General features: G+C 43.1%; 1 protein-coding gene across 1 annotated transcript; it reads right to left on the bottom strand.

Moving 5' to 3' along the window:
• Window positions 1–6: 6 nt before the first annotated feature.
• LOC141740342 (lutropin-choriogonadotropic hormone receptor) lies at window positions 7–26,196 on the bottom strand. The gene is made up of 11 exons (XM_074578891.1): window positions 25,985–26,196; window positions 18,448–18,519; window positions 15,513–15,587; window positions 13,272–13,346; window positions 12,625–12,699; window positions 12,453–12,530; window positions 9,589–9,657; window positions 8,846–8,920; window positions 7,462–7,647; window positions 4,747–4,827; window positions 7–2,194 (listed from the first exon to the last, which is right to left on the bottom strand). The coding sequence occupies exons 1-11, from the start codon at window positions 26,137–26,139 to the stop codon at window positions 946–948; spliced, it is 2,190 nt and encodes a 729-aa protein (XP_074434992.1). The 5' UTR covers window positions 26,140–26,196; the 3' UTR covers window positions 7–945.
• Window positions 26,197–27,749: the final 1,553 nt, after the last annotated feature.

The following is a 27,749-nucleotide window of genomic DNA, read 5'->3' as shown; positions in this document are numbered from 1 at the left end:
TGGGAAAACACAGTCACTAAAAAGTAACTGCTCTGCTTCATTAGCTGGGAATGGAGTTGGACTGTGAGTGCTGAGGAGTCCCCGGTGCATCCCGAATCCCAGTGGCTCTGGTGAGAGTGGGCAGATGAAAATAATTCATGAGAGTGTCCCTGGGGAGAAAACAAGGCAGCATTAATTTGTCGGTGCAGGCAGCCGCTATCCTGCTGCTGAGAGCGAGCCTTTACAGCTTATGTGAATTGTGTGTGTGCATGTATGATGCACAAAATGCAGTCCTGTGTGAAGCAGGGGGTGTTTTACAGCTATTGCATCTTTTGTGATTTCCAGATCATATATGGTTGTGTACGGGTTAATTTTAAGTAAATTACCTACCAGCTCAGACTGAGATCTAATGTAAACTGCAAAATTGCTAGTTACAAAGGTTCAGCAGGTCAGCTTTTCTCCTTGGTGACATCTTTACAACCTACCGCTTGAACACCGTTCTTTAATTGGGTGTAGGTGGTTATGTAATTGGAAGTTTCTGTTGACGAAATGAAGGGAGACATCTAGTTTAGTGCCCCTTTCTTTAACCCAACAATGCCAGCACAGCTGATCGGAATGGAAAAAGCAGGCATGAAAGGCAGCAGACAGTCTTTAAATACCCCAGGGAAGCAGATCTGGAAAAAAAGGAGCCAGACTGCAGTACCTGTTAACTTCAAGAGCACCTTGACTGCTCCTGGGTTCCCCCCCAAAGAAGAGTTTTGCCTAGTGGTCACCTTCCATGCCTATTGTTACAAAAGGAGAAAAGAGAAAATACCACTTTCCACATCAGAACAGTTACGTTGCATAAGAGTTATTGATTGGCATTTTTATTTATTGTGAAATGTTCAAGGTACTATAAAATAATCCCTAGTCACTAGAATAATTACAGCTGGCCTTGCAAAGTGCCGCATCTGTTGGCGTTCCGGTTTAATTTTCATTGCAAGACATCTTGTCTCGTACGGCAGGATACGGCTTCTCTAACGCCGACAAGAGCAGCAGTGCTTGTGAGGCTTTGCTGGGGCCCGGGGCTGAGCTGCCGTTCTTGCAGTTGGAGGTATATGCGGAGAAATAGTTCATCCTGTAAAGCTCTGCTCGGCTCTTGCAGCAGCCAAGCTTGCTCATCAGCAGAAAGAAATCCCTTCGAAACGCTTTGGTGAAAATGGCATAGAGAAATGGGTTTGCACAGGAGTTGACAGGGTAAAATAAAACCAGCAAGATCTTGGAGTTTGTCACTGTGATGAGAGGTACTTTAAAGGCGGCGGATATGGCAAAAAAGGAGATGGGGGCCATGCAGGTGAAATCCGTGAAGATCAGTATCGCCATTCTCTTGGCGACCTTGGTATCTTTATTGGCGGCTACCAGCTCTGGGTTCTGAACAGCTATGTAAATCTTGATGTAGCAAGCACAAATGACAATGAAGGCAATGACGTTTAGCACTAAGATCAGCAGTATGTAGGCTTGGGAAAGACCGGTTTCAATATCCATAGGTAGACAAATGCTGACCTTCATGTAGCTGCTGACCCCTAGGAGAGGCAGCACAGCTATTAAAATGGAGAATATCCAGCCACCGAGCATGATGGGCACGGCATGCCTCAGCCGTAGCTTTCGATCCAGCTGCATGGCGTAGGTGATGGTGTGCCACCTTTCTATAGTGATCACCGTTAGCGTGTACACGGAGAGCTCGCTGGCAAACACGGTGAAAAAGCCGGCAGTACTGCAGCCGCTGCCTGTTTGCCAGTCTATTGCGTGGTTGTAGTACTGACCGCTCGTCTGGGCGTCAACAGAAGCGATGAGCAGCAGGTAAAGTCCCATGCAAAAATCGGCAAAGGAGAGGTTGCACATGAGGAAGCGCGGAACAGTGAGCTTGTAATGGCTAGTTATGAGAACGAGGAGTACGGTGAAATTGCCAGCAATGGCAAGGATGTTTATAAACCAGATCAGGACTCTGAGAAAGCTGTATCCCAGGATGTCTTCGCAGGGATTAAATGCGTCTGGTTCCGGGGTGCACGTGAGTATCTTAGGCTGACAAAAGTCATACTCAAAGTCAAAGCCGGTCATTTCGCTGTCATCGAAAATGGCTGAGTAGCTGTAAGGAGAGGTTTCTTCATCTGTTGCGAACAGGTACGTGTTCTTTTCTGCTGACCACAGCGATGTGTTGTAAGAGTCATCTCTGTAACTATTTAAAAACAAACGTCCCCCCCCCGCCCCCACCTTTGTTACATGCTGCTTGCACTCTTTTTATAAAATACAATAGATAACAGTTTTAAAACAGTTACTTCCTAGATGTGTTTCTGCAGGGTGTTTACATATAACGAAGCCTTGTAAGGATGCCTTTTGTTTGGATAGCAGCCTTGGAAAGCAGCAGAGGTCACAGTCACATCCACAGGAATGCTTTCGTATACAACTTACTTATTTGTAAGTACTTTATCTTCATTGCTTTGTAAGCGAGCCATCTTTCTCATGCTGCCAGTAGACTGCAGTTCAAACTACAGTAACACTTGAATTGATGTATTTATAGGTTTGATGCTTATAGGTTTGATGCATATAGGTTTATCGGACAGTTATAGAAGCCAAACTAAAATAACCTGAGGATTTTAACTGTGCACCCTTACCTCCTTTAAGAAACACACTTATTGAACAAAGTCCTGAGACTATGTATGGCTTGGGAAGTGCTGAGGAATTTGATGTTTGCAGTATTACGGAGTGAGGAGTGGAAGTGCACGGTTAACTACGCAACGTCGATGGCTAGGAATATATTAAGTTTAGACTGGACCCAGTGCCTAATTGTAAGTGTTTCTAGAGGTTTAAAATAGATCTGTCTAATCTCCCAGTTATCAATCGTGTGGGGATAAGCCTACCAAAGAAGAAACACTTTAAAAACAAGCACTGCCCCTTCTGATTCCTTGCCAGAACAGATACTTACTGCACAACTTTCCAGTCATCCCAACTGTGAGCATTTGGTGGTCGAACACTCAGTCTGCATTGTGAGACCGGGAAAGCATTTCTGCTGAGGACAACTCTTCAGAAAACTGGTAGCTTTCAGGTAACTTAAATACACGCTTAAACTTACACATCTACTGAAGCATGCACATTAAACTGTTTTTCTAGAGCAGGGTCTTAACTGTCAAATGAAGCTGACCTGTTCTTCAACTATTCCTGTTGGGCAAGTAACTTCCCAGTCTTGTAATCCTAACTCTTCTCTCCTTACATTAAAAACTGCCTGATATCTTGCTTTTACTTGCCTAGGTTAGATTGGAAGAGCAGGGAATATGTTTGACTCTGTTAATAAAAAATGATTGTGATTGTCTGCGAAGGCCATGTAAACATGCTGCCATGTGCAATCTGTTTTTTTTTTTCTTCCAAAAAGAGCTCGGGACTTTCAGCCAATTTCTGCTGTGATTCCCAAACGTTTCAACTTTCAGCTCATGAATCATGACCTTTCTTCCACTTGCTTAATAATAATGCCTGCTCAGAGAATTGCTGGGATTGGGACTTACCAAAGCAAAAAGCTTCAGGAGCCAAAAGACTAGGCAGACTATTTAATGCACAGTAGGAGTGCAACAGATGCTAATCCAAAGCAGGGGGATTACTCTGGCAGAGGCACTGGTGATTTGTTTGATCATACTCCTCGCTAGGGTGTAACTTCACTTGCCTTTATAACGTGATCTAATGCTCTGTGTTTACTTCCTTGCTCCTCCCCACAGCCACCCCTGATAGAGGCAGTATATTCTTGGTCTTGTTGGCTGCCTGGACTTTGCCTTTTTGTAGTCCTGAAGTGCTTCAGTTTTGCAGTTAGGAGTGGAGTGGACAGGACTGACCAAGCAAGGCACTCAAAGATGCTGCAGGCAGGCAGCAAATCAGAAGCAGTGATAAGAGAATCAAGGCAGCTGTTGCTTTACTAAAAGGCCAAATAAAACCAAATGGCAAGCGTAGGAAGTCTCACCAACCAGCAAATGAGATAATGTCCAAGGAAGTCAGTATCAATCGCATTTCAGCTGTATTTAGCTGTTGGAATTTTGTGACCATAACCTTGTGTTTTTCTAGACTTTACAATGCTCTGACCCCACGTCAGGGCGGATGAGAAGTCCCAAGGTCACGCATTTAGCTGAAGAGGGATGGACAGTAGCAAATTCTTAAACTTCTCCTGTGTCATCCAGCACGGCCAACACAACAGTTTTGATGTTGGCCTTTCTCACTGTCCTACTGAACACTATCAAACAGAACCGTGATGATACGGAAAGACACATTTGGAAGAGATAAACCAATTGCATGGCGTCCTCAAACTTCTAAGTCAGGGACTCTATTTCTACCATGGAAAACTACTGACGTACAGACTTCTAATTATCCTTTCTATAGGCAAAAAAAATATTAACAGTAGCAGCTCTTCTTTGAATCACACAAACAACTGCAATTATCTCGGGGTATGAAAAGTCTCCATATAGGCCATTAACTTTCTTAAATATTTAATCACTGTCTTGAAAGTCTTTCAGGAATTCAGAAGAGAAGCTGGAGTGAGTAAAGCTCATAGAATTACGTTTTTCTTCCTTTCCTTTTGAACATCAAAATCACAAATCTTGGTTTAATGATGATAAAATTACCACTGTGCAACTCGTAAGTTGACTGAATCAGCAGCAAAAGACATGCTGGTCTAGGAAAAAAACCATGAACAGCAAGAAGGAGAGGTCTGTATTTGCTGTTTCCAGCATCTGTATGCAGAGAGGTACTTACAATATTTCGTTAGTTGGCTTCCTCATGCTGCTTTCACACTCTTTGGAGAAGTTGCCAAAAATGGAAAGCCAGGAATTTTGTCTGAAAGAAGGATGAAAAGAAAGTTGAGTTTCCATTTGGATTTTGGCCAAATTCTCATCTTCTCTGCAAGTAAGCTTCATAGACATGTAAGGTAAGCTAGAGTTGGCCTCACAGCCAGGTGAACATTCATGTAGACCTCTGGAAGCGGGGAGGAGAAGGCTTCAAATACTGTGACAGTAGGCAGTACCTCATGGAGGGTATAAGGATGGTCTTTCAGCTCCGTTATTGTTTATGTATTTTTTTATACTGAAATAAATTGAGCTGGAATTAAAAGGTATATTTTGCCTTATGAAATACTGTATTGGAGTGGGACAGGTTCTCCACCAGTACAAATGGTAGCAGTTCTGGCTTTTAGAGAAGTGCATGTTAACAAATGCTGGTAAGCTGGCCTGATACTCTTATTTTAAAAACTGTTTGAGATCTGGAGGTAGACTTTACATGCTGGAAATAAAGCAATTTGAAAAGTACAAGTTGAAAGACGACATACTTGGCAAAAATCTCTGGTTTTGAGGCTTTGAAAGCATGGGCCAGGTACTCTACCAGCATGGTAGAGTATGAATGGAAATAGCTTTGTCTGACCTTGTTGCTGTGACAGTAGAAAGAGCTGGCAAAAACACTAAGCTCTTTTGTGTACTGTTAATAGAACCAGACACCTGGAAGCTTATAGAAAGTTTTATGTATAATGAGAGAAATAAGGTACCACTCTAAGCCACTATGTGATGCTTATAAATAATGGGATTGCAAAAGAAGTTGGTTTTTTTTCTTGTAATTTTTTGAAGACATGGTATAACCTGCTTGTTGCGTCATCGCCCCCTCATTCAGGCCAGTGGAAGAAATTCTAAGGAACTGAATGCTACCTTCTACCTCTCCTGCATAGCTCAGGGAATGAGCGCACCACAGTTGTGACCCATAAATCTCACAGATATGTGGTCTGAGGACTTTATTTCCCTAATGTCTGTGATGCTGACTGAAGTGAACCTGCTTGCCCTGTCAGATGTATGTAAGACCTTGTCACCATATCTCATTGATCAGAGACTGCAGTCCATAGGTGCTAAGGAAGGGGATACAGGGCAGGGGTAGTAAAAACTGGGTGGGATGACTGTATGTAGAGTACAGGGCTACAGAAGGGGGTAGCAGGAGACAGAAACAGGCGGCAGCTACGTCACCATGAGAAATTTGTAACCACACAAAGACTCCTCCCTGTGTAACCTGGGGAGGTCTTGGGAGGTCTCAGTCTCTGTGGTCTTCTGCTGTCATCAGTAGGTGACAAGGAAAACAGCTGGAGATCTGTCTCTCGTTCCTTTGTAATAGCTGGTCACATAGAAAATAACAGCCTGTTGCTTGTACAGGTTTTTCCAGCGGCCGGGGCTGTGCAGACAGGTAACGCATCAGCACTGCTCTGAACCCCGCTGATGCCCCAGCTAGGAAGGCAGTCTGTCTTACAGATTTGCAGGGTTTCTTTTTCCCAGTTTACTAAGAAAACTGTCACTAAATATAAGAAAGTGAATTATGTCTGTTTTTATAGAGCATGATCATGTTTCAAGGTCAAGCACCTGAAAATATACTCTTAAAAACATAGTTACCTTCATCAGAATGAATGAAATGTTTATGTGTGTGTTTGTTTTTGTCCCAGATATGCTTCTGCATTTAATACGCTCAGAGACTTGATCTGGGACCAAATCAGAGTTCAGTAGCAATGGAAATGTTTGACTGTAGGATCTTTGCTCTACTCTTGCAGAGGCAGGAACCACTAAGTAAAATGAGGTAGGCAGAGAAAGCATAGCATCACCCCTAATTTTACCCTAAAGAATTGGATTCTATTCCTGCCTTTGCAGTGTAGTCCTGATGCGATGGCACGGAGGTCACACAGATCAGGCTTCCCACAAATGACTGCTCCGTCTTTTCTGTAGCCCTTGTTTGAGACAGGGGAGAAGTGTGGTATCCTCACAGCTTCAACTAAACTCATCTGGAGTTGCTTTGGCTGCCTAAAGCCAACCAAGAGTTGACTTCTCTGAAAGAAAAATGCTGAAAAATTAGCTCCAGTTGTCTCAGAGTGACTGCCCCGAACTGGCGGATGCAAAGTTCTCTCTGCAGCACAGTTTCCAGTTCTAGGGAGAACAATACTGACTACTGTTATCTGAAAGCACTGGAACTAAGCTGAGTAACCTCTTTCTGTAGGCTTGTGTCAGGTCCTAATTTCAGCTCTTGCAAGCCTGCCTTTTCTACAATGTCGGCATATCACCTGCATTAAACAAGCTACATTGCAAAAGGCTACAGGGGATTTTTTTTTTTTAAAGAACAACATGCTATTGATGGAGATGTACTTTCCATGTGCCAGTAGGCTTTTTTTAATTGAGATACCAAAAAAAAAAAAAGGCTTTAAGCAAAGTTAGAATAATGTTCCTGCTGGCAGAACCTGGGCACAGGATGAGATCTGTTTCTGTTCAAAAATAAATGGAAATAATTTTCCTGGCTTTAGCAGAGATCTGTTGTTTTGTGTGAGGCCTTGCTACGTACCCCAGCTTCCTTGTAACCAGAAAAAGAATAATCAAACCTCGTGAGCTGAATAAAGCAGAATTGCCATTTTGGAGCTTCTGAACTACTGCAGTACAATAATGTGTTATTCAGACTTACTTTTCTGTCCTTAGATTTCGAAAAGCACAGCAGTGGCTGGGATACGTTAGAACAGCTTCCAGAAGACTGCTGAATTTATCCAGCGGTGGCAGTCTCTTTAATGAGTAAGATGACGTTGCATTTAAGACTTGAATGGCTTCGAGCCCGTAACTAGGCAGGGACTCCAGTGCTGTTGAAGAAATATCCCTGCAAAATAAAGAGAGCGTCCTCTTTTCTTTTTAAACGTATAAAAATACCACCAAAGCATGATGGTAAGTAATAGCGACTTGTTTTTTCACAAAGGTCTAAATCCGTAAAGCCACTTCAGCACTCGACAGCCAGCTCAGAAACGTGGTCTGAAACTACAGAGCAGCGGAGTGAGAGCACCCCTGTGGCCCAGGAGCCCCAGTGTGGCAAGAAGCTTGCTTTGTCCTGGAGAATCAAAACCCACCACACCAGGGGTTGTGCCCTGACCTCTCCATTTGAAAGGCACCATGCACAGAGCAAGTGATGGATCTTTACGTCAGGGAAAGGGAGAGAAAGTGGGTGAACATGACTCTCCAGCCAGCTTAACAGGTAGGACACCCTCCTTGCTCTCTTCTTGGCCAGGAATCTTTTAATTAATGGTTATTAATTAAAACGCATAAGAGTCCATCATTCTTGCCAAGAAAAACTTAAGCAGTCTGTCCAAGACAAACTTCAAGGGGGGCTGTCTGTGTGAGGAAAGGCCATTGACATGACTAAGAATTTTCAGAGTGAAGCTATTAAACGGGGGGAAAAAAGGCTGCAATTGTGAAAGTGGTATTAGTACTGCCACGTACTCTAAAGCACCAATAAAAGGAACAAAATGGCACGTGAGGCAGAGAGTGCTATTTACAGAGCCACCCATTGCGTTTTATTGCATGGAGTTATAGCCAGTGCAGCCCTCCAGTAAGTACTTGATTAATAAAGCATGAGGATGGTAATAATGTGTTTTATTCAGCACAGGCTTATAGCATGCAATCAGCCAGTTCACTTTTATAACAAATTTATAAATAATATATTGTACAAACACAGTCATCCTACCAATAGACAAGTTACCTGGTAATGTCAGACTATAAGGCACAGGGGTGGGATCAGGAGGATCTGACACAAATAAAGCAAAGGACAAAATATCTGTGGGGCAGAGCTCAACGCCAACGCTAGAACTGGATGATAGGCGTTTGTCACGGTGCAAACCGAGCCTTCCGCCCTGTAATTTCACAGCATCCCATTGGCATGTTTCTGTTTTACAAGCAGAGGGTAAGAGATCGAATCTCATTCCAGACTCAAAGCCCGAGTTTGCTGAGAGGACGCAGCCCACGCAGCACAGGGCAGTTCCTGTGGGACACCAATAAATTCAGGTAACGGAGCGGTGGGTACTTACAGGACGTCTGGCCCTGTGGCCCCTCTCAGGGCATCGTTGTGTATCCGCCTGAGGTTCTTATTGTCCTTCAGGATTCTGTGGAATCAAACATTAACTCTTTATGTCTTTTATTTTAAAATCACCCTTTTTTGGTTTCTCCTTCCTGTCTATTTCCTCTCGATCCTCTCTCCCACCATAGCGGTTGCTGTTGCAGTATCTGGCTCATACTTCTCTTGTGACCTTTCCCTCCACTGATGCCATCAGACTATTATCATCCGCACTTAATTCTGATCATTCCCAATTTCTTCTGACTTAAACCAGGACAGGCCAGTCTGGTTCCTTCACTACAGTAGCAGCGTATAAAAATGCGGCAGAAGTTTTGCCCAAACCAAGAGGCTTGTCCCAGAGTGTGTGAGAGTGATTTAAAAATGGGTGACATTTGCAGACGTAAAATGTAGGTTCCTCAGTTTGGGCTATGGTTTCAAGCTTTCCCCTGTTGCTGCTAAGTTTAAGAATTTATTAAATTTTATTAAAAATGATGAGTTTTTCTCAGGAAAACTGCAGTGTTCTGGAAGTGTTTCAGGAAAAGCAGTAAGTGCTGCAGGATTAACAACTGACTTGCGATGAAACTGAAATGCACAATTTTCTAATGAGTATCAGGAAATACATGACACAGCCAGTTAAACTGAAGGAAGAGCCTTTGGCTGTACTTGAACTGTTATTTAGTGTTAAAAAAACCACTAAGAAGGGGGAAACATACTCACAATTGATTCAGCTTTGTCCCATTGAAGGCATGGCTGTGGATATCTTCAAATCCATTTTTATATAATTTGCTGGGGATTAAAAGATGTGTAAGGGAAAAAGATTTAGAAAAGACAAGATTATGTTTTGTACTACAGGTTTCAAATATTAATGCTGAATTCTTTTTATGATTACAGGGTCTGGCTTGTAAAGAACATAACGTAAATCATGCTGTCTAAAATTAAGATTAAATTGCATCTTAAATTCCCTAAGCACCTTCCTGTTTAGCTGTTGAGGAGAACTTCTGCTTGCGTACAGCTTCTCCCTCCTCCAAGGGGCTCACCTGTGCCTACCTTGGGCTGAGATCCAGAGACAAGACATTAGTCCAGGTAAACTCCTGGCACACAGACAACCACCTGGAGGCAGAAGACCTGGATTTTGTAGTGCCAGCACGTGTAAATGGAAGACTGCAAGGGCTAGAGAAGAGGAAAGGAACTCTAAAGCCCACAAGGTGCTGCTGGATTGCAGATTCTCTGCGGACAGACAAACCTTCCAGCAGCCTAAGAGAAGGCTTTGCAGAGAGGCAGGGGTGAGTGGCACATCATCCTGTGGTTGATGAGCTATCAGTTCCTCCAAAGCACTGCTGCTAGGCTCCACTTGTGCTGTGGAAACCTCGCTGTCCCCTGTGCTGCCCGGGGACATGTGGTATCACCCTGGGTTCTTGATTCCCTAGCCTGGGGCCAGATACTCAAGGCCGGGCTCTGCTCCTCTTGAAGTCCAGCTCTTTTCCTGCATTAGGAGATCTAACCTATGGGCCTGATTTCACTGAGGAAAAAATCCATTTGCTATATTGTTAATCTTCCCAATATAATTTCAATATAATAATTTCTATATAGTGATTCTTTTTCTTTAATATTAAGCCCTAATAGAAAACTTGTCTCAGCTTATAAATTACAAAAAAGTTCTGTTGTTGCTTTTCCACTTGTTTTTGGGAGGGCAGAAACTGGGGCTGTAGAACCTGGTCCCAAGAAAAGCTGGAAGCATGGGGAGAGCCTGGCTACATTTGATAGGAGAAGGGTTCTATCCCAGCACAGGGCTGAAATCAGTGATTTGCTTAAAAACCACAATAATATGTAGGATCGATTCCCTATCCACATGAAACACTAACTGTTGGAAAGACTAAATTAGCTATTTGTAGTGCAAAGTATTACTGCAGGCTGACTTTACACCTCCATAGATTATTTGGGTTTCACCAGACCATGCTGCAACAACTGGAATTACTTCAGCTAATTACAGTTAACTGCATGGGGTGGAGTTAACATGTAACTCTCCTATTAGAAAGCTGCTGATAAGGTAATTCTTTTCTTCTTGGGGTGAGCTCCCGCTAACAAAAGGATGGCAGAAAAATGATCTTTGGCTGTCTCCTGACTGAGTTAGACTCCCTCTCATTTATTACACTTTAGGGTTACAGTAAAAATTTTAAGCACCTTTCTCCATCTCTTGTACGTGCATTTTCTTGCACCATTAACAGAATCATAATTTTGCTGAAGTTATTTTGAGAACTTGCTGGTAGGAAAGAGGCTCGTAAGATGAAATGATGCCCTAATCTAAGCAATTGCTCCTCTTTAACATTGCGTGGAGTGGTCTTCAATCACGTTTATGCTCAGTTCCTCTAATGGTTTCAGAAGGTACTGGTCAATACATAAAATCTGTGTCGAAATTACTGTCATGCTGGCACATTAGCCTGATGGAGGGCCTAATCCAGCCCACTGCAGTACTTGCTCCTGTGCGCAGCTCATTTGCGGGTGCAAATATGCATGGAGCTTTGTGGGGGGGCTTTAGTGCACACTTGTCTCAAGACATGGCTCCCCATCTGGGTGTGTACTGCCTTTTAAAATTCAGTCTGGTCTGCGAAGATTGGCTTTACTGGCCTCCAGATTGGTGCCTGTGGCTACAACACAAAGTAGGTGGCCTGCTGCTGCCCTCTATTGCTCAGCTGGTCCTTCCTCGGGAGACCTGGATTTCAGCCGTATCCTGCAGAGAGGCTCAGTCTGTGATTTATTTTTTTTTCTTTTTTCTTTTTTTCCCTATTTCAGCACTTTGTGGAAGTTTTGGTGAGGACAAGGGTGCTGCAAAATCCATACGTGGTTCTTGCTGTGCTGACAGATAACACCTCGCTTTGGCTTTCTGCTGCTTTTTGGGTTCCTCAGGTAGCGCATCTCATCAAGCGCACCCATCTCTCAGATGGCTGTAGCAATGAATCCACAGTTTGCTAAAACGGAAGGCCTTGGTGGGGAGACTTATGGGAATCAACGTAAGCTGAGTCAAGAGAAATCAGGGTAAGAACAAGCACTGGTACTTCGTACCAATTTCTTCTCTCCCTTCCTCTTCTTCAAGAGGGACCCTGTGCAGCTGAAGCTCAGCAGCGTTAGTTCTGTAGTATCAGCCTGGGCAGTCCCTGAAAGCACTATTTCAAGAAACCACAACCCCGAGGGAAAGAGAGAGACTGTGGCCTCCAGCGCAGGTTTTGGAGTTTATTCCCTGTTGATAGTATTTTTAAAAACAACATTGCGTGATGTTCCTGCCCATGGCAGGGGGATTAGAACTAGATGATCTTTAAGGTTCCTTCTAACCTGAACCATTCTATGAGGATTTGGATTCCTTCTCCTATTTTCTTTCCTAAGTGAAGTTAGGTTTCGGTTTATAAAACCCTGCTCTTCAGCTTGAAGAACACCCCTCCACTTCCTGAGTGGTTCAAATTTAACTCATAATACAGACATGAATTGTAGGGGGCTTAATTGCAAGAGTTTTTTAAAGTCAAGCTGCTCTCCTCAAGCAGAAGTGTTATCCTCACAGAAGGCACTGGAGCTAGGACTATTTTACTTACAGTGTCAGCGATTCATTGTTCATCCCCCGGAAAGCATTTTGTGGTATGGTTGTCATACGCAAGTTATCACAGAGCTCCCTTTGGGAGAAAAAAAAAAAAAGGTATTTTTGTCAGTGATCCAGGAACAAGATGGGAAAGGCTCACAGCTGGGTTAGGTTGGGTCTCTACTTACAAAATAAAATGAGCTTCTAATGAGAAGATCTGTGTCAGGTCTGGGAATTGTCTTATTCCAGTGTTACAAATGCTCCTAGAGAAAAGCATAATTCCTATTTACAGGAGACAAGATTACCAGAGTGGATGCAACAAGAAGTACAAGTTTAACGATGTATTAAAAGGTGAGTGATAAATGTCATAATTTTTAACTAGGCTCCAATTGTGTTTGTAAGACCTGTAAAAAATTAAGTTCTGTAGCATCTTCAAGCAGTGTCCTGGAGAAGCAGCGTATGTTCTCTCTACATTAAGCACAAGGAAGAGATTTTAGTTACCCCTTTTTTATGGTCTCTTGTCTAGCTGAAAGCTTTATTCTAGAAATAAGCACTTAGCAGAACTAATTTGCAGACTTTACTAGTGTTTTGTCCATTACTGCCCTGGGTTACTTTATTTTCTTGCCTATTGGAAGACCTCACTATTGGTTAGCCGCCCATTAAAGCTGTCGTAAATGACATATGTACTTTTAGTGTACTGTAATGCATGAAATGCTTTTTTTTTTCCCCTTATACACCTTTCTGTAATTTGTCTGCTTCTTTAGAGGAAAAAAAAAAAAAAACAAAAAAACAAAAAACAAAAAGCAAACAGAAAAGAAACAGAATGCTTTCTCACAAGTATTTTAGCCTTGGAAGGTTTCTGAATGCTCCGTCCTCGATATGCAACAGATTTTTCGTGTTCAGGATTAATCTGTAATGAGGGAAAAAAACCGCCAGTATTATAATCGTTGTACCTTTGGGAGGGTCCTGAATTTTGTTAGTGATTGGACTTGTCAGAAAACAGTCAAGTGCAGAATGTGTCAGAAGGCTCTCCTGCTGTGAACAAACTTCCTGAAAATATACCACGAGTGCATTTGAAGCACTATTGGTAATAAAAATGGCTTGTAATTGTTAGGTAGCTGACAAAAGATAACAGCTCCTGAATTCTTGTGGTTCACTGAGCTGAGATGATCTGGTTTGGATATCTTGGTCACTGGTGGGAGTTAGCATTTGGCAGTTGTCTGCCGGTCCTTTGGGATGTGCGTTCTGGGCTCGTGGCATGCTTAATGCACTCAGCTTCTGCTTTACCACAGGCGCTCAGAGGCAAGAACATGCTACTATCACGATGACTGTGCCTCCAACCGGTGGTCCTGGAGGTGGGACTGAGCGAGGAGCCTGAGCTCTGCACACATGTATGCGTGCCTGGTCCTTGACCTGCAATCGGATCCCTTTGCATCATACCTCGTTTCTGTCATATTACTGATGCCTAGCCAGGAAAGGCAGTTCCTTGGATGGTTTAACCTCTTAGATCACCGTGGTCTTTATCAGAGCAGTGGCTAGTAGCACCAGACGCCTGCTTAGATCTGCATAAACTTGGGAGATGGAAATAAGTATGTGAGAGAGGGGCGTTGGTCTCTTCTCCCAGGTAACACATGATAAGATGAGAGAAAATGGCCTCAAGTTGCACCAGGGCAGGTTTAGATTGGATACTACGAAAAATTTCTTCACCAAAAGGGCTATTGAGCATTGGAACAGGCTACCCAGGGAAGTGGTTGAGTCACCATCCCTGGAGGTATTTAAAAGGCACGTAGGTGTGGTCCTTAGGGATATGGTTTAGTGGGGGACTTGGCAGTGTTAGGTTTACGATTGGACTCAATGGTCTTAAGGGTCTTTTCCAACCTAAATGATTCTATAATTCTATGAAATACTATTTGCTAGTGGTTGCACAAAAAACGGGACAGACCTTCTCAATCAAGGAGCACTTTCTTCAGCTCTACTATCTGGTAAACATATATGTTTGCATAAAAGTCCAGTAGCCATAGTCCAGCTCCCTCCCTGTGCACGATTTACAAAATTCAAAGGTTTTAGCATATGAAATTGCACCAAGAGTTCAAATCCAAGAATGCCACTGAACCCACTTATCCTGGTCATCCATTGGTCTTGAGTGCAGCTGGGGACATCAAGCCCTTGCAAGGTGAGGCATGAAGAGCATTCAAGACTCAAACAGGTTTTCTTGCTAGCTTCCTGTAGCTCTTTAGTGGTCTTACTTAGCCCTTTGCTTTCAGCAAATGACAAACTATCTATAATCAAATCCATTATTCCTTCCCTAAACCCACCATTGAGTCTAGTGGAAGTTGAACCCAATCGAAGGTGGATGACTCTGTATCTCTTGCTTGTGTGAGCGAGTAACTGTCTTCAATGGAGTTCACATATAAGGAGGAAAAAAAAAAAAGGCTTATTTGTCCTCACTCAGTTACACCATTTCTAAGCCACTTGCTGGTCATGCTGTGTGAAAAAGGCAGTAATGAGATATTGAATCAGATTTATAGTTTTCAATTTCACTAAATATTTCAGAGCGTTCTCCTAGTCGTTGCTTTAACTCACTCTGTCTCTCAGATGCCTGTGCTATGCAGGTCAAGTTTAAAATCAGTACATGTTCTGTTTGAGTAATATTTTAGCGCTCAAAAGAAGAGCTATGCATACTAAGCAGCTGTATTTAAATACTGTAGGGCTTTGAAAACCACATCTTCAAAAAGGAAGATTTTTTTCGTCTCAAATTATTTCTGAGCTTAGAAGGCTCGACAGTGCCAGCAGAAGTAGACAGAGAGCTCCACTCCTGTTGTTGAGCTTGCTGAAAGCAGTGGGACTTTCTTCGCATGGATGTCTTTGCATGATTTAGATCTCCAAGGCTAGACCTTGCACAGTGCTCGCTATTTTATACGGTACTTTGGAGAGAAACGTTTCTCATCATAGATCTAATCCAAAACCAACCAAAGTAACAGAGAAAGATTTGGCCCAAGAATACTTCTCTGCAGACTGTTTACTCCTTGATGATTCCAAATCACAGCATGGATGCCTTTCTTCAACTGACGCTTACATTTCGGACAATATGGGAAGGCTGTCAAATGCGCTCGCTTCTATTCTCTCCAGGGAGTCACTCTGAGAGATTTCACTATAATGAAAAAGGCAGACACAAAGCAATACATTAACGGAAAAGACACCAGAAATCAGCTCTCTCTTTTGTATTTCATCCTTTTATACCCAGTCTTTCCACCTCCCCCCCTCAATTCTTGTTTGGCAGCAGCGCCCGTGCCTCGCCTCAGACATCTTGAGAGGGGGTGCCAGTAGGGTTTGACAGAGACCAGCCTTTTCCAAAGGGGGATGCCAACCCTTTGGAATAAGTATCTCCGTAACAGCCAGTCTCCATTTTCTCAGTAAATTGTAGGTAAGGTACTGGCTAAGGGCCAGAACTAATGTAAACGGAGTGAGCCCGAGCCTGGGAGCCTTTTTCCCCTATCGTTGGTCCCGCTTAGTGAATTTATTTGCATGGGCAAGGATGTAGGTAACGGTCACGGTGCTTCATACGCTATTATTAAGTCAGGATGGTGGTCATCTAATCCACAGATGTAGAAATACACAAATACGCACGTAGTGCACTTTACGAATAATTTTCAGATTTAAATGCCACTTTCATTACATGCATGCAAACAGAAAAAAAAAAGTGGCTCATTTTCATCATTACGCCGACCAACATGACGGTTTTTGTGAGCGCTGGCAGATTTTGATGTACTGATGCTCTTATTCTGTACACGTAGTTCAGAATAACCAACACTGAATATAGAGGGGGGAAAAAAAAATCCACTCATTTAATGCTTGTTAAATGCCTGCTAGATTAAGATTTACGGGGCTCCACAAAATTGACTCCTGAAAGGAAATAGTATATGTTGATGCATATATAGGGGAAAGGTCTTTATATCAGCGTCTTCTCTTGACAGGATTGACTAGAAGGGCACGCAAACTAAACCCAAGATTATACACTGTCAGGAAAAGAATCTTTTCTAAACAACTGGAATGCAGCTACAAAATCAGACTCAGTATTGTCACAGTCTTGAAAATTATCTTATTTTACAAGAATAATTGTATATAATTACAAGAAAACAATTCCTATTGGTGTTGATATAAAAACCTTAGACCAGAATGAATTTTTTCATTTGTAGAGGCAAAGGGGGATGCGCACTAGAATATTGATGATTTTTTTTCCATAATCAGAATCCAGTGAGATTAATATTTTTGGTATTGCATAAATGAAAGATGGATGTAGAACAAGTGGCCTGCTGAGCGCCTGATCTTCAGAGACTCAGGGGCTGGGGGGGGATCAGGGACTCCTCGCAGAACTTAAAGACTCTTTCAGGTTTGGGGTCTGAAACACGGTCCTTCTACAGGCTCCCTCCTGTCTGCCACTGGCTCCCCATTTGCATATGTTTGAATGAGTTATGGCAGTGAGAATAATGTATTATCTGATTTGCAGTTAGTGATGAGTTGCCAAATAGATGATTTAGAGATTCATAATTTAAAAAGATGCCTTTTCTCAAAGTAAGGCTAAATCTCAATAAAATTGTGAAGTGTTCTGTAGATTTACTTCAGACAAATACATCAATTTCTACACTGTTAATTTGGAGAGATGCATTAAAAGGATGCAAGGAAATCAATTAAATTCTCTTTATGGAAGGGAAAATGTCAATGAACAAAAAAATTCTCTGTGAAGAATAGCATATGCATACAGTTTGGGAAAGTTTAGCCCCAAATCCTACAGGTAGGAGAAACTCTGTAGGTTTAAGTTGGCCTCCCATCTGAAAATGATAAATTCTCATTAATCATTAAGAAGCAAGTGAATGCAAGAATACAGCACCGTTGGATTGTACTATAATACTTTATTGCAGTGGAATACATGCAGCAGAGTTTAGCTTATTTTCTACTTGCTAGAGGTTCAGCACTACTGAAGTTTATAATTTGGCCAAAACTGTTTAACCAATATGCACTAAGAGCTAAATTAGTCTGGTTGAGTCTATTCAGGCATTTGCATCACGCTCATGCTTCAAGGCTTTGCCTTCAAGACTGCACCACAAAACGCTTTATTATTTCTCTTTTTCTATTATATCTCTTTTTGATTCCTTGAAAATAAATTAGTAACATCAAATATATGTTTTAATATCTGAGGCACTATGCGTTTTTGATAGGTGAAGTATAAAAGGTGCACCTTGAAAAGAAAGTGGCATTATTTGAGGTTCTGGCGGGGGGGTCACTCCCCTGTTCTGCATTGCACTGGTGTGTCATCACCTCTGTCCTTTAGAGACCACTTAATGCAGATAAAATAAAAAATAATAAGTAATGGAGACTCAAGCCTGCCATCTTTCAGCTGGAATAACAACAGGAATAAGGGCAAGAGTGGTCAGACGAGCCTTATGGTCTGAGCCCTGGATATAAAATAGGTACAAAGCCAAGGCTGGGGGGAAGCACCACGGACCCAGTGTGCAAAATCACAGCACTTGTAGGATCCAAGAAAGGGTTCAGTCCTACTGATCCCCTGCTGAGCGTATCTCTCGGTACAAAACGCCACAGAAATATCTTATTGGGCCGTTATGTAAATGTATAATCACAGAATGCCATAGCCATCATTGCAGTGGTAATGTTTGATGATAGAAATCTATCTCCTCTGCCAATCAAAAGCTCCCATCATCAGCTGTTAAGCTGTATCCAGTTTTCTCCAACATGATTAGTATTTCATTATACGATCTGTTAAACAACTGTTAAAAATCACACTTTTTCAAAGAATCTTTTATATACTGCGTGTAAGAAAAGAAATGCTATGTTCATGCTTTCCCAGTGTTTTGTTTTGGTTTTTTTCGCCAATAGTATGTTTTAGCAACACATTTTCACATTATTGGTAAAAGATGATGTTTGGGATGGAGGTTTATGACAGAATTTCTAGCAAGAAATTAAGGAAAAGCCTGTGGAAAATGTTGTCAACTTACATGATGAAGGCATCTCTAAGTCCTTCAAAGGCGTGTGATGGGATTACTTTTACAGGGAGATGAGTAAATGATCTGAAAAAAGAAGAGAAGGGAGGAAAGGATTGTAAGGCATGGGGTTTCCTTGTTTACGGATTGTACCATTACAGCAGGGAGAAAAACAATAAAGCACAATGCCACTTTATTTGCCTGCAATTCTCTGTACCTCCAAGACCTGATCCATTTACCATTGATTTCAGCTAAACGGAATTCAAAGGGTATTTGGTCAGTTCCTCAACAGCATAAATTTAAGACTAGTCACCATCAAGTCAATAATAATCATAACCTATTAAGTAAACTAAAAGCCTGACGGAAGATGCTACATTCACAGTTGAAGGAAGCTATAGGCTACTTAAAGTCAGTTCCTCGTAAAAAGTGGCTTTCACGTAAAGCTTTCTCCATAAAACAGTATCTTTGCATTTGCTGGACCATGTTCTCCTCCCAGCAGCATCCCTGCAACTTTGCAGGGTGGCACCCTGAATTCGCTGGCAACGCCCTGGCTGTGTACAAGTGTAGAAGCAATCCACCTGATGTGGTGGATTTTTTACTTCTTTTTTTTTTTTTTAAATAAATTGCATCAGTGTAGTTAGTTGATTAAAAGCAAGTGTATATTTTCCTGTTTAATATTTTAGTTACTCTGCCTGAGAAGTTAATAATGATGTGGGAGACAGACTGCATTTTACCATTCTACTCCGCATCTGAATCACAGTATTTTAGTATTTTTACCAGCCAATTTATCTAGCCATGACCACACTCTCCCTGATAATGGCAGTAGGAAAATATTTAACATATTTCAAGCCGTTATCTTTGTGCAAACAATATGCAGAGAGAACTGCTCCATTTTGCTTTATAATTACAAATATCTAGTCTGAGACATTTGTTTTTCATCCTTAACCCCCCCCCAAGGTTTTTTGACTGAAATGTTTCCGTGCTATTCATATAACCTGCTTTTTTTTTGTTTCATTGTCATAATCCTTTATATGAAGACGATGAAAAATGTTAATCAGCTTTCATATACATGTGTATTTTTTATATATACACACATATGTCATGCCCACACAACATAATGGCAGGCTGTCACACATAGGTATGCCTTGGGGTTACAAATCTAGATGTACGAAGGAGGCTGGCAGTCAATTCCTAGCTACGTTCCAATACACTCCGTATGATTTGGGGCAAATCATGTCGTGTCCTTGCACCTTGACTCCCTGGCAGTAAGCTGGAAATAACAACGCTTCCCTACCTAATAGGGATGTTGTAAGGAGATATATATATATGTTTTTGACGCCACTGTGGTTGGGTCATATCTGTCTCTAGATGACTGCTGGCAAGTTATGTTGTGTGTGAGGTTTGATTAAATCAGAAATCATACAGTCACAGAATAGTTTGGGGTGGGAGGGACCTTTTTAAGGTCATCTAGTCCAACCCTTCTGCAAGGAGCAGGGACATCTTCAACTAGACCAGGTTGCTCAGAGCCGTGTCCGACCTGCCCTATGAATGAAATGAAATGAAACTAAGTCATGTGTCTTGAAAAATGTGTTTGCCCCTGCGGGCACAGACAGGTAGAGACAACCTGCAGTAGGGCTCGACACTTGGAGACAAAAGGAAAAGAACTTCAGGAAGAAGTAAAAAGTAGAAGCTGAGCAATTCCTGCTCTATAATCCCGGCAGCAGGAACCTCTCGTAACTGCACCATCAGCTGGGGCCGCTTGGAAAACAAAACGTACATTTTGGGAAACTGTTTGCAAAAAAATATTATAATTTACAAAAGAAATAGAAATGTGACTGAAAGTGCAGAAAATAAAACCAGGTCTTGGCTTTTAATTACATCAAAGTCTTCAAGCCAAGAGCCTCCTGCCTCCCTGCGATGTGCCGGTGAGCAGCGCGGTGGTTGTGAATTCCCTCAGTGCGTGGCTTGGACTGACCCACTCCCCCTGCCTGCGGAAAGCCGTTGGGAGCGGTGCTCCGAGCTAAGCCACCTCAGCTGTGCCATTAAATTTAAGTGGGATGACCCAGCACTTTTAATACTTATGGTAGTTAAACTGCATGACGGCACTTAATCCATTCTGTATTTCGACTTCATTGGGGTTTGTTTTTTAATTCTCGTGAATTCACCTTGATAGCTGGAACTGTGAACTCATCTGCATTGACATTACCTCGTCCCATTAAGCATCTCGCAAAACAGCGAGAACAAAGGAAAAAGGCAATTCATAATCAGCCTTCTCTCTTAATCCTTGAAATACTGGTGTAGCATGCATAGACATAGACTTCCACATATCGATGGGGAAATCACATCGATAAAAACATCTTAAGTTCACCAAAAAGGTGAATGTTCCCCTCCCTACTCTTGCCCACTTTACCTTTGTGGTTTGTATCTCAAAACCTGCCTATGTTAAAGGGAAACGTGTTCATTTAGATGTCTCTTTCTATACTTGCAACATTTTGAAGTCGACCCTTTAGCTTGCTAAGCACAATCCAGCATGAGTATATGTATAAGCATTTAGGTTAAGAGAGTTTTGAACTGCGTGTTGCGGGCTTAATTCTTTCCAAAATGCTGAGTAAAATGAGGCCTTATCTCATGTGTTGAAGTCTCTGCTATTGAACATGACTGGTGTCTTTGATAGCACACAACGAAACTCAAGCAGGTACTGGCGGGAATTAACTACTGATTTCTTTCTGATAGCACTCAGATGCGACCAGTTATTCAGCTCTCAGAGCCAAGGAAGCTTTTGACAAAAAAAAATAAAGCACCAACTGGGGTTTAACAAAACTACAAAGCTTTTCTACATCCAACTTGCCCATGCTACTCGCCTGAGTTCTGTAGCTCAGGAAAGGAGGGACGCATCCATCTTTAATACAAGCTGTTAACGCCGGTTTGAAAGAGTGTTGTTAGTTAAAGGATGAACTTTTGCACTTTTAAGAAAAACTGTAATGTTTCTTTCATAGTTAATACACCACAACTCATATGCTTATACTTGCTCCTGCCATTCAGCAGCTGACAATACCGTGACTCTGGATAATTGTGGGAATTTTCATCCTTGCAGAAAGGATGGACAGAAAGGAGTGGGGAACCAGCCAGCCTTCTTGGCATTCACCAGCCCTTAGTGTTTCTATAAATCACGCTAGCTTTTCAAAGTACATCATTCTAGGCAGTGAGGTTTGAAATGGCCAGGCTAAATACCTGGAAGACTATCCAAGAACATCAGGAGAGACAGGAAGGCACCTAGGCTGACCAAATCCTGTCCTTGTCTGGTAGCTACAATACTGTTCTTCTCTCTTCAGCTAGCATTTGTTTCCTGTATTTTTGTTCTGAAATATAAATTTATACTGGATTTTTCACAGGAATGGTTACCTTCCTGTTATTAGGAATACCGGGCCCAGTAGAGAGCACAAGAGCAAACCACCTTCTGTCTCCCCTGCTGTGAATGTATAGATGAAACAGTAAGAGCTCTTCGGAAAATGTTCATGGGGCAGTCTATCCCAAGGACACAGTGGCATAAAACCACTATAGTCCTTTTTTTGCTTCTGGGATGTAGCTGAGGCAACTTGACAACAATTTTTATCATCTAAAAAGTAAGCTTCTGCTCCTGTGCTACCACATAGACTCAAGCTCCGAAAGAAGCTTTTGGGAGGTCTAGATGCCCAAAGCCCGCAGGACCACCTGCAGTCCTGAGGATGTGGAATTAAAGCCAAAGCCCACTCACACCGCTGGAGAAAATATCTCTATTACAGAATTGGCCTTTTGCAAAAAGTGATTAGTTGAACTAATAATAAATAAATAAATAAGAACAGAGGCCCTATAGCAATAGGTATGAATGTGTTACTGTAGTTGGGTTGGCTGTTATATTTTAGTGTTTCTATTTTATAGGATTGTGGATATTTCTAATGTCAAAAAGTTGAAGACGCAAGGAAGGCCCTTGCTGAGAATGGCAAACATTTTATTCCGTGGTGTCCTTGGACTTAGCTCAGAAGAAGAGGGAATATTGATTTAACCTAAGACTGAAACCCCACCGTTTTCCCAGGGTTTTTATCAGCATCTGGGGGCAATGTATAGTAATTTATTAATGTAAAGGCATTGATTTTTAAAGCCCTTATATCAGGCATTATCTACCTGAAATGCAAACTATGATACTGGACATATCACAGAAGCAGCCAAAGAGTATTTCCTGCTAGGTGATGATGGGTGGGTGATACATTACCTCCTATGAAAGACATTTTGGCCCTGAACCTGAATTCCTCTGTCAGTCCCAAAGAGCCAAATATGCCCATAGTGAAGGCTCGGTAGACATTTCTATTTGGTCAGACTTTTGCCCCAAAGCTTTGGATTTGGTGGCTGATACTAATCATGAGCCACTCGCCCTAATGCAGAAGCCCTGCATGCAGGGACACACACTCAGACACAGCAAAGTGGACCCCACTATGAAGTTAGATTTTTGAAGGGACAAAACCGTATTAGATATCCAATGCTGATTACTGTACAGCTGGAGTGGGGTGCCTATCCATTTAGACTCTGCAAAAAAACCCCAAAGTATGTGTAAGACTTCAAAAGAAGAAAAATTATGTTTTGTTTCAGAATATAATAGTGTTTTAAAGATTGTTTTTCAGATAAGACTAAGAAGACACATAGCTGCTGTAGCCAAAATGGCATAGAAAGGTGTTGGATAATGGAGTTTCTATAGTGTTTCTGTAATGTCCAAATTAAAACCAGGAGCCTGAGAAAAATATGGTCAATTGAGGACTGCATAAAACACATCATTCTGCAACCGGTCGGAAGTCTTATCATTTTGAAAACTCTTCCAGCAATAATATGACATGGCAAGAATAAATCGGGTAAAGAAAAATGGCTGAAATTTCCCTACAGGATATATACTAGAGAGATAACAAATTATCAAAAGTACATTTGGAAGCACAGCTCATTACGGCATGACGGCCTTAATTACTCGGATATAGCTGGAGTTACATATTGGTGTTTATTTTCTTGACAGAGCATACGAGTAAGAAGGACTTCTGAGGTCTGGTCTGTGTTATAGCAGCACTAACGTAAGGATGTGGGCACACCAGGAACTGTGTTGGAACAACCTGCAGCGGCATTTTTTCCCCAAAGTATTAGTGCAATTGCAAGCCCTACACTGCAATTCCCCTGGTGTAGACAGGCACAGATGTAATTATGAGGGGGCAAAAATAACTTTTTCTTGTCAATTTTCTTGTAATTTTGTGAATTACACAGAACTGTGCGGGTGGAGAAGAGTGCTAAAAAGATATTGGTAAAGTATGGAAAGATGGAGTCAGTAAAACGACAAAGCTGGAAAAGCCATGTGAGAGACAGGGGGAGAAAAAGAGTAAGAGAGAGGGGAAAGCAACAGCTAAGTGGATAAGAAGACACTAGCATGAAAATCAAAGGAAGTGGTGAAAGGAAAGTAGAAGTAGTTAAATAAGAACTAAAAAAAGAGTGAGAATACATATAGACTTGTAGGTTTAGAGACTACACTCATTGGTACAGCTTTCTATTAAACAAAACCCCAAAATACAAAGAAATGGAAATTTAATGGTATAGTTTCAGGTTAAATATAACTAAGGTTGGATGTGGCCTAGAAGTAGAAGGAGCTGGGCATATCTCTGCAAATGCAGACTGAAAGAGGGATTTTTTTTGACATCTGAGTGTAAATATTTCTCTGTAGGAGTATTGAGCAGAATCTTGGTTGAACTCTTTTCTGACTGTAAAGGTGGTGTCTACAGCCAGCCTAATAGCTGGACTTTGTGAACAATTATAGATTAAATCTTATATTAAAGGGTGAAGGGAAAAGTTCTTCCCTTATTTTAGCCCATCATCTAGTCCTGTTGATCTGAGTGAAGCATAACTGGCAGCAGCCATAAACCCACTATCTCTCTTAATCTGATCACTGAGGTTGGGATGCTGTTTCTTTTGGGGTGATAGATAGAAAAAGTAAAAGAGTAAACCAAAAAAAGAAAGAAAAAAATCACATAAATTTAGAGTTATTGATAACCCCCCTGGGCTGTGATGTGCATCATTCTAATAAACATGCCAAATCCCTGCAAAAATGAACCTCCCCGTTTGTTTCTGCTGCTGCAGGGATCATCGATGTGAGCGATCCACCGCCTGCTCTGCATGTGGTATGAATAATGAGGAAGAAACGTGCTTGTGGCAATAACTATGGAAAGTCTCTCCAGCATCCACGGGCTCTGCTTTCTCTGACACTAAGGTAACACAGACAAATGGGGAGGAAAAAAATTCAGAACAAAGATTTTTCTAAAAAATTACTTTGGAGGAATGATTCACATGGCTCTAGATTAATAGAAATTAGTATTTCTTGCTCCTATCAATTCTTGAGCTAGGGAGAAAGGAAAGAGGAGATCAGGGATAGTATCATCCCTGGGGAATTTCAAGAGCATGTTAAATTTACAAACAAATCAGATGAAAATGGAAAACACGGAGAGGCTTTGTTACCAAAAGGGGCATAATAAGAAAACCCCAGCTCAATTCATGCACAGATAACCAAGGGATCCTAGAAATGAAAACTATGCTATCTGTTGGTCATCTAATCCCATATTTTGACGCCATGATTGTTTAGATCAGTGCTGCAATTGAGCCTGTAAACAACACAACAACACTTGAATACCTACGTGTACCAAATATTTGGTCTGGTCTGGTAAAGACAGCTTGGGGTATGGTGTGGAAGTGGGGTAGGGGAATGCTTGTGATTCCCTGTTGTTTTAATTTAATCCAAATCCCCAGAGGAACATCAGGCAAAGAGATGTGATGGACCACCCTACAGAAATCCCAACAGCTGCCAAAACTCACAGCAGCTTTATTACTACCAGAGAGGGGAAAAAAGATTAGTCACTAACTTGTCAAGGAGTTGGATCTCGAAAAGAGGCAATGAGCACTGCTAGGAGGATTTTGATACTTTAATATAAGGGACATTAAATTGCACAAGCTTTGGGACAAGAGGTTGTGAGAAGCCAGTCAGATTTCTGAAAGAAAAAAACAAACAAACCCCAGAACCGACAGAAGGTTTAAGTCCAAATATCAACCTTTTGACCAGGTTTTTTTAAGTTCACCGCGCCGCTGCAAGGTGATGTTTTTGCAATAGGGAAAGCGTCTTTTGCCTCTTGCCGTGGCGGGAGAACACAGCAAGTTCAGACGGCTGTACCACTTCTCGCTGTCACCGAGGCTGGTGGCGTGGAGAGGGTGACACTTCGCCCGCTTGAGGACACGTCCCCAGAGGACGCGCATCCTCTTCCCCAGGAGCAAACCCGCTGCCGCCGGGCTCTTGCCGAGGCTGCCTTCAGCGCACGGCAGCCCCCAACGCCCAAGTGAAACTTAGTAAAACTTCACCCCCGAGCGCCCCGCCGGCTCTCCTCCCCGGAGCCACGCTCCGAAACCCCCGCGGGGCGCCGGGACAGGCACCGCGTGCTCCCTCCCGACCCGCCGAGCGGCCGCACGCCCCCGCCCCCCGGCCCAGGCTCCCCGCGGTACTTACGCGCGGTCGGGCGCGGGTTGCGCCCCCGGCGGCGGCGGCGGGCAGCGCAGGGCGGCCTGGCTGCAGGCGCAGGGCTGCGGGCAGCGGCCGCCCGCCGCGGCGGGCAGGAGCAGCGGCGGCAGCAGCAGCAGGAGGGGCGGCAGGGCGGGCACCATGGCCGGCGGCGGCTCGCCTCCTCTCTCCTCTCCTCGCCTCTTCTCCTCGCCTCTGGTCGCCCCCCCCGCCGCCTCCTCCCGCCCCCGCCCCGGGGCGGGCTCGCCGCCCTCCGCCGCCGCGGGAGCCGCGCCCGCACCGCGGCCCCCGGGGCTCTCCGGAGGTCCTCAGCGGAGGTCCTCAGCGTGATGTTAGCGGTGAAGTTGGCTGCAGAGCCTGCAGGTGGCAAGGGGAAACTTTCCCTTGGTTGTCACGGGCTCTGCAGGCGGCTCCGTCCCCCGCGGTCCCCTCCCGGGGAGGCTGGGAGCAGAAGGGATGGGATGCTCTCCCATTCCTAGAAGTGTCCCTTGGGCGGTGGCGTCGGTGCAAAGCACGTACACAACTTGGCATCAGACTGCTGGCTAGGGAGGGGCTGAGAAGGTGGAGGTGCGGGCCCTGGAAGCTCCCGTTCGTCTGGCTTTTATCTGTTTTGAGAGTTTGTGTCTGGGGGAAAACACATCCCAGTTCCCCTAATGGGGTAAATGCTTGTTGTGCAGATACAGCAGCCTCGTTAGTGGATGGGAATGGTTGGGATACAAATGTCCCTGTCAAATGCTCTCTTACGGTTCTACGCACCGTTGCTGTATTGCTGATGAAGGATTATAATTTGCCTGCTGGGTGATCAAAAAGAGGCATTTCAGGGTGCGTGACTTATTACTCTGTGATCAATTATACCCTTAGCGCGGCAGAAGTAATCATGTTCTCAGGACTACTTATCTTTACAAAGGTCCATTCATTTTGTAAGGGACTGTTTTCCACGTAACTATCATTATTGCTGTTGTTGTTATTATTATTTATTACTACAAATATAGCTTCTAGAAGCTATAGTTAGAAATCAGGACCCTTTTTATGGTGAGTGATGGAGCAACCCACCAAAAAAGACAATTGCTCCCCGGAGCAGGATTTGCAAACTAAATATAAGGGTACGTCATCATCTTCAAGTGTATCCAGGAAAAAGTCAAAGAGTAAAGGAGGGAATGAGCCAGTACAACCTGGGTTTTGCCTGAAGTGATTCTTCCGATTGTAGCTTTAAAATCATGGAATCAAATAGTAAAGCCTTTTACAGATTATGGTGTTTCGGCAGGAATGAGGCGTGTGAGATGTGTGGGGTCCAGGGGCATCCCCTGTATTCTTGTTGGGGGCTTGGAGGTGGAGATAGCAAGTGCTAAGCAACTCCTCTGGTCTGGCGTCAACAGCATGGCCTGTGCCCACCCGGGTTGGAAACCGGAACCAAATCTTGTGCAGGAGGGTAGGGTGGCAAAGCGCTGCTTTGTTGTCCCTCTGGAAAGAGCTACCATCCGCTCAACATTCTTCCTTCAGCATCATCCACTCCACTTTAACTGATAGCGATGTTGGCTTTGAATCTGACCTTGCAAAGGTTAGGCGGTGCACTCCATCACTTTATTCTGCTATGCCTGGCATGCTCTTTTTCTCCACCACTACAGAAGGGTTATTCTGATGGATGGTCTACCTAATTCCAGCTAGCATGTGCCTTTATCGTGATCTGTCCTCCTCCCCTCGCCTCCCCATCACCTTTGAAATCCAGGAAAGTGGTGAGGTTATGAAAGCGAGG

The sequence above is a fragment of the Larus michahellis genome, chromosome 3 (assembly GCF_964199755.1).
Source record: "Larus michahellis chromosome 3, bLarMic1.1, whole genome shotgun sequence".
Classification (NCBI taxonomy): Eukaryota; Metazoa; Chordata; class Aves; order Charadriiformes; family Laridae; genus Larus; species Larus michahellis.
This window is presented reverse-complemented; position numbering and strand designations above follow the sequence as displayed.

Bases quoted from the DNA above. Each gene is read 5' to 3' on its own strand.
- LOC141740342 (XM_074578891.1), bottom strand. From the start codon at position 26,139: ATGGTGCCCGCCCTGCCGCCCCTCCTGCTGCTGCTGCCGCCGCTGCTC. The intron at 15,588-18,447 runs GTAAGTTGACAA...TTTTCATTATAG, and splicing joins CTTAGAGATGCCTTCATCAT to TGAAATCTCTCAGAGTGACT. The intron at 4,828-7,461 runs GTAAGTCTGAAT...TCCTTCTTTCAG, and splicing joins CGAAATCTAAGGACAGAAAA to ACAAAATTCCTGGCTTTCCA.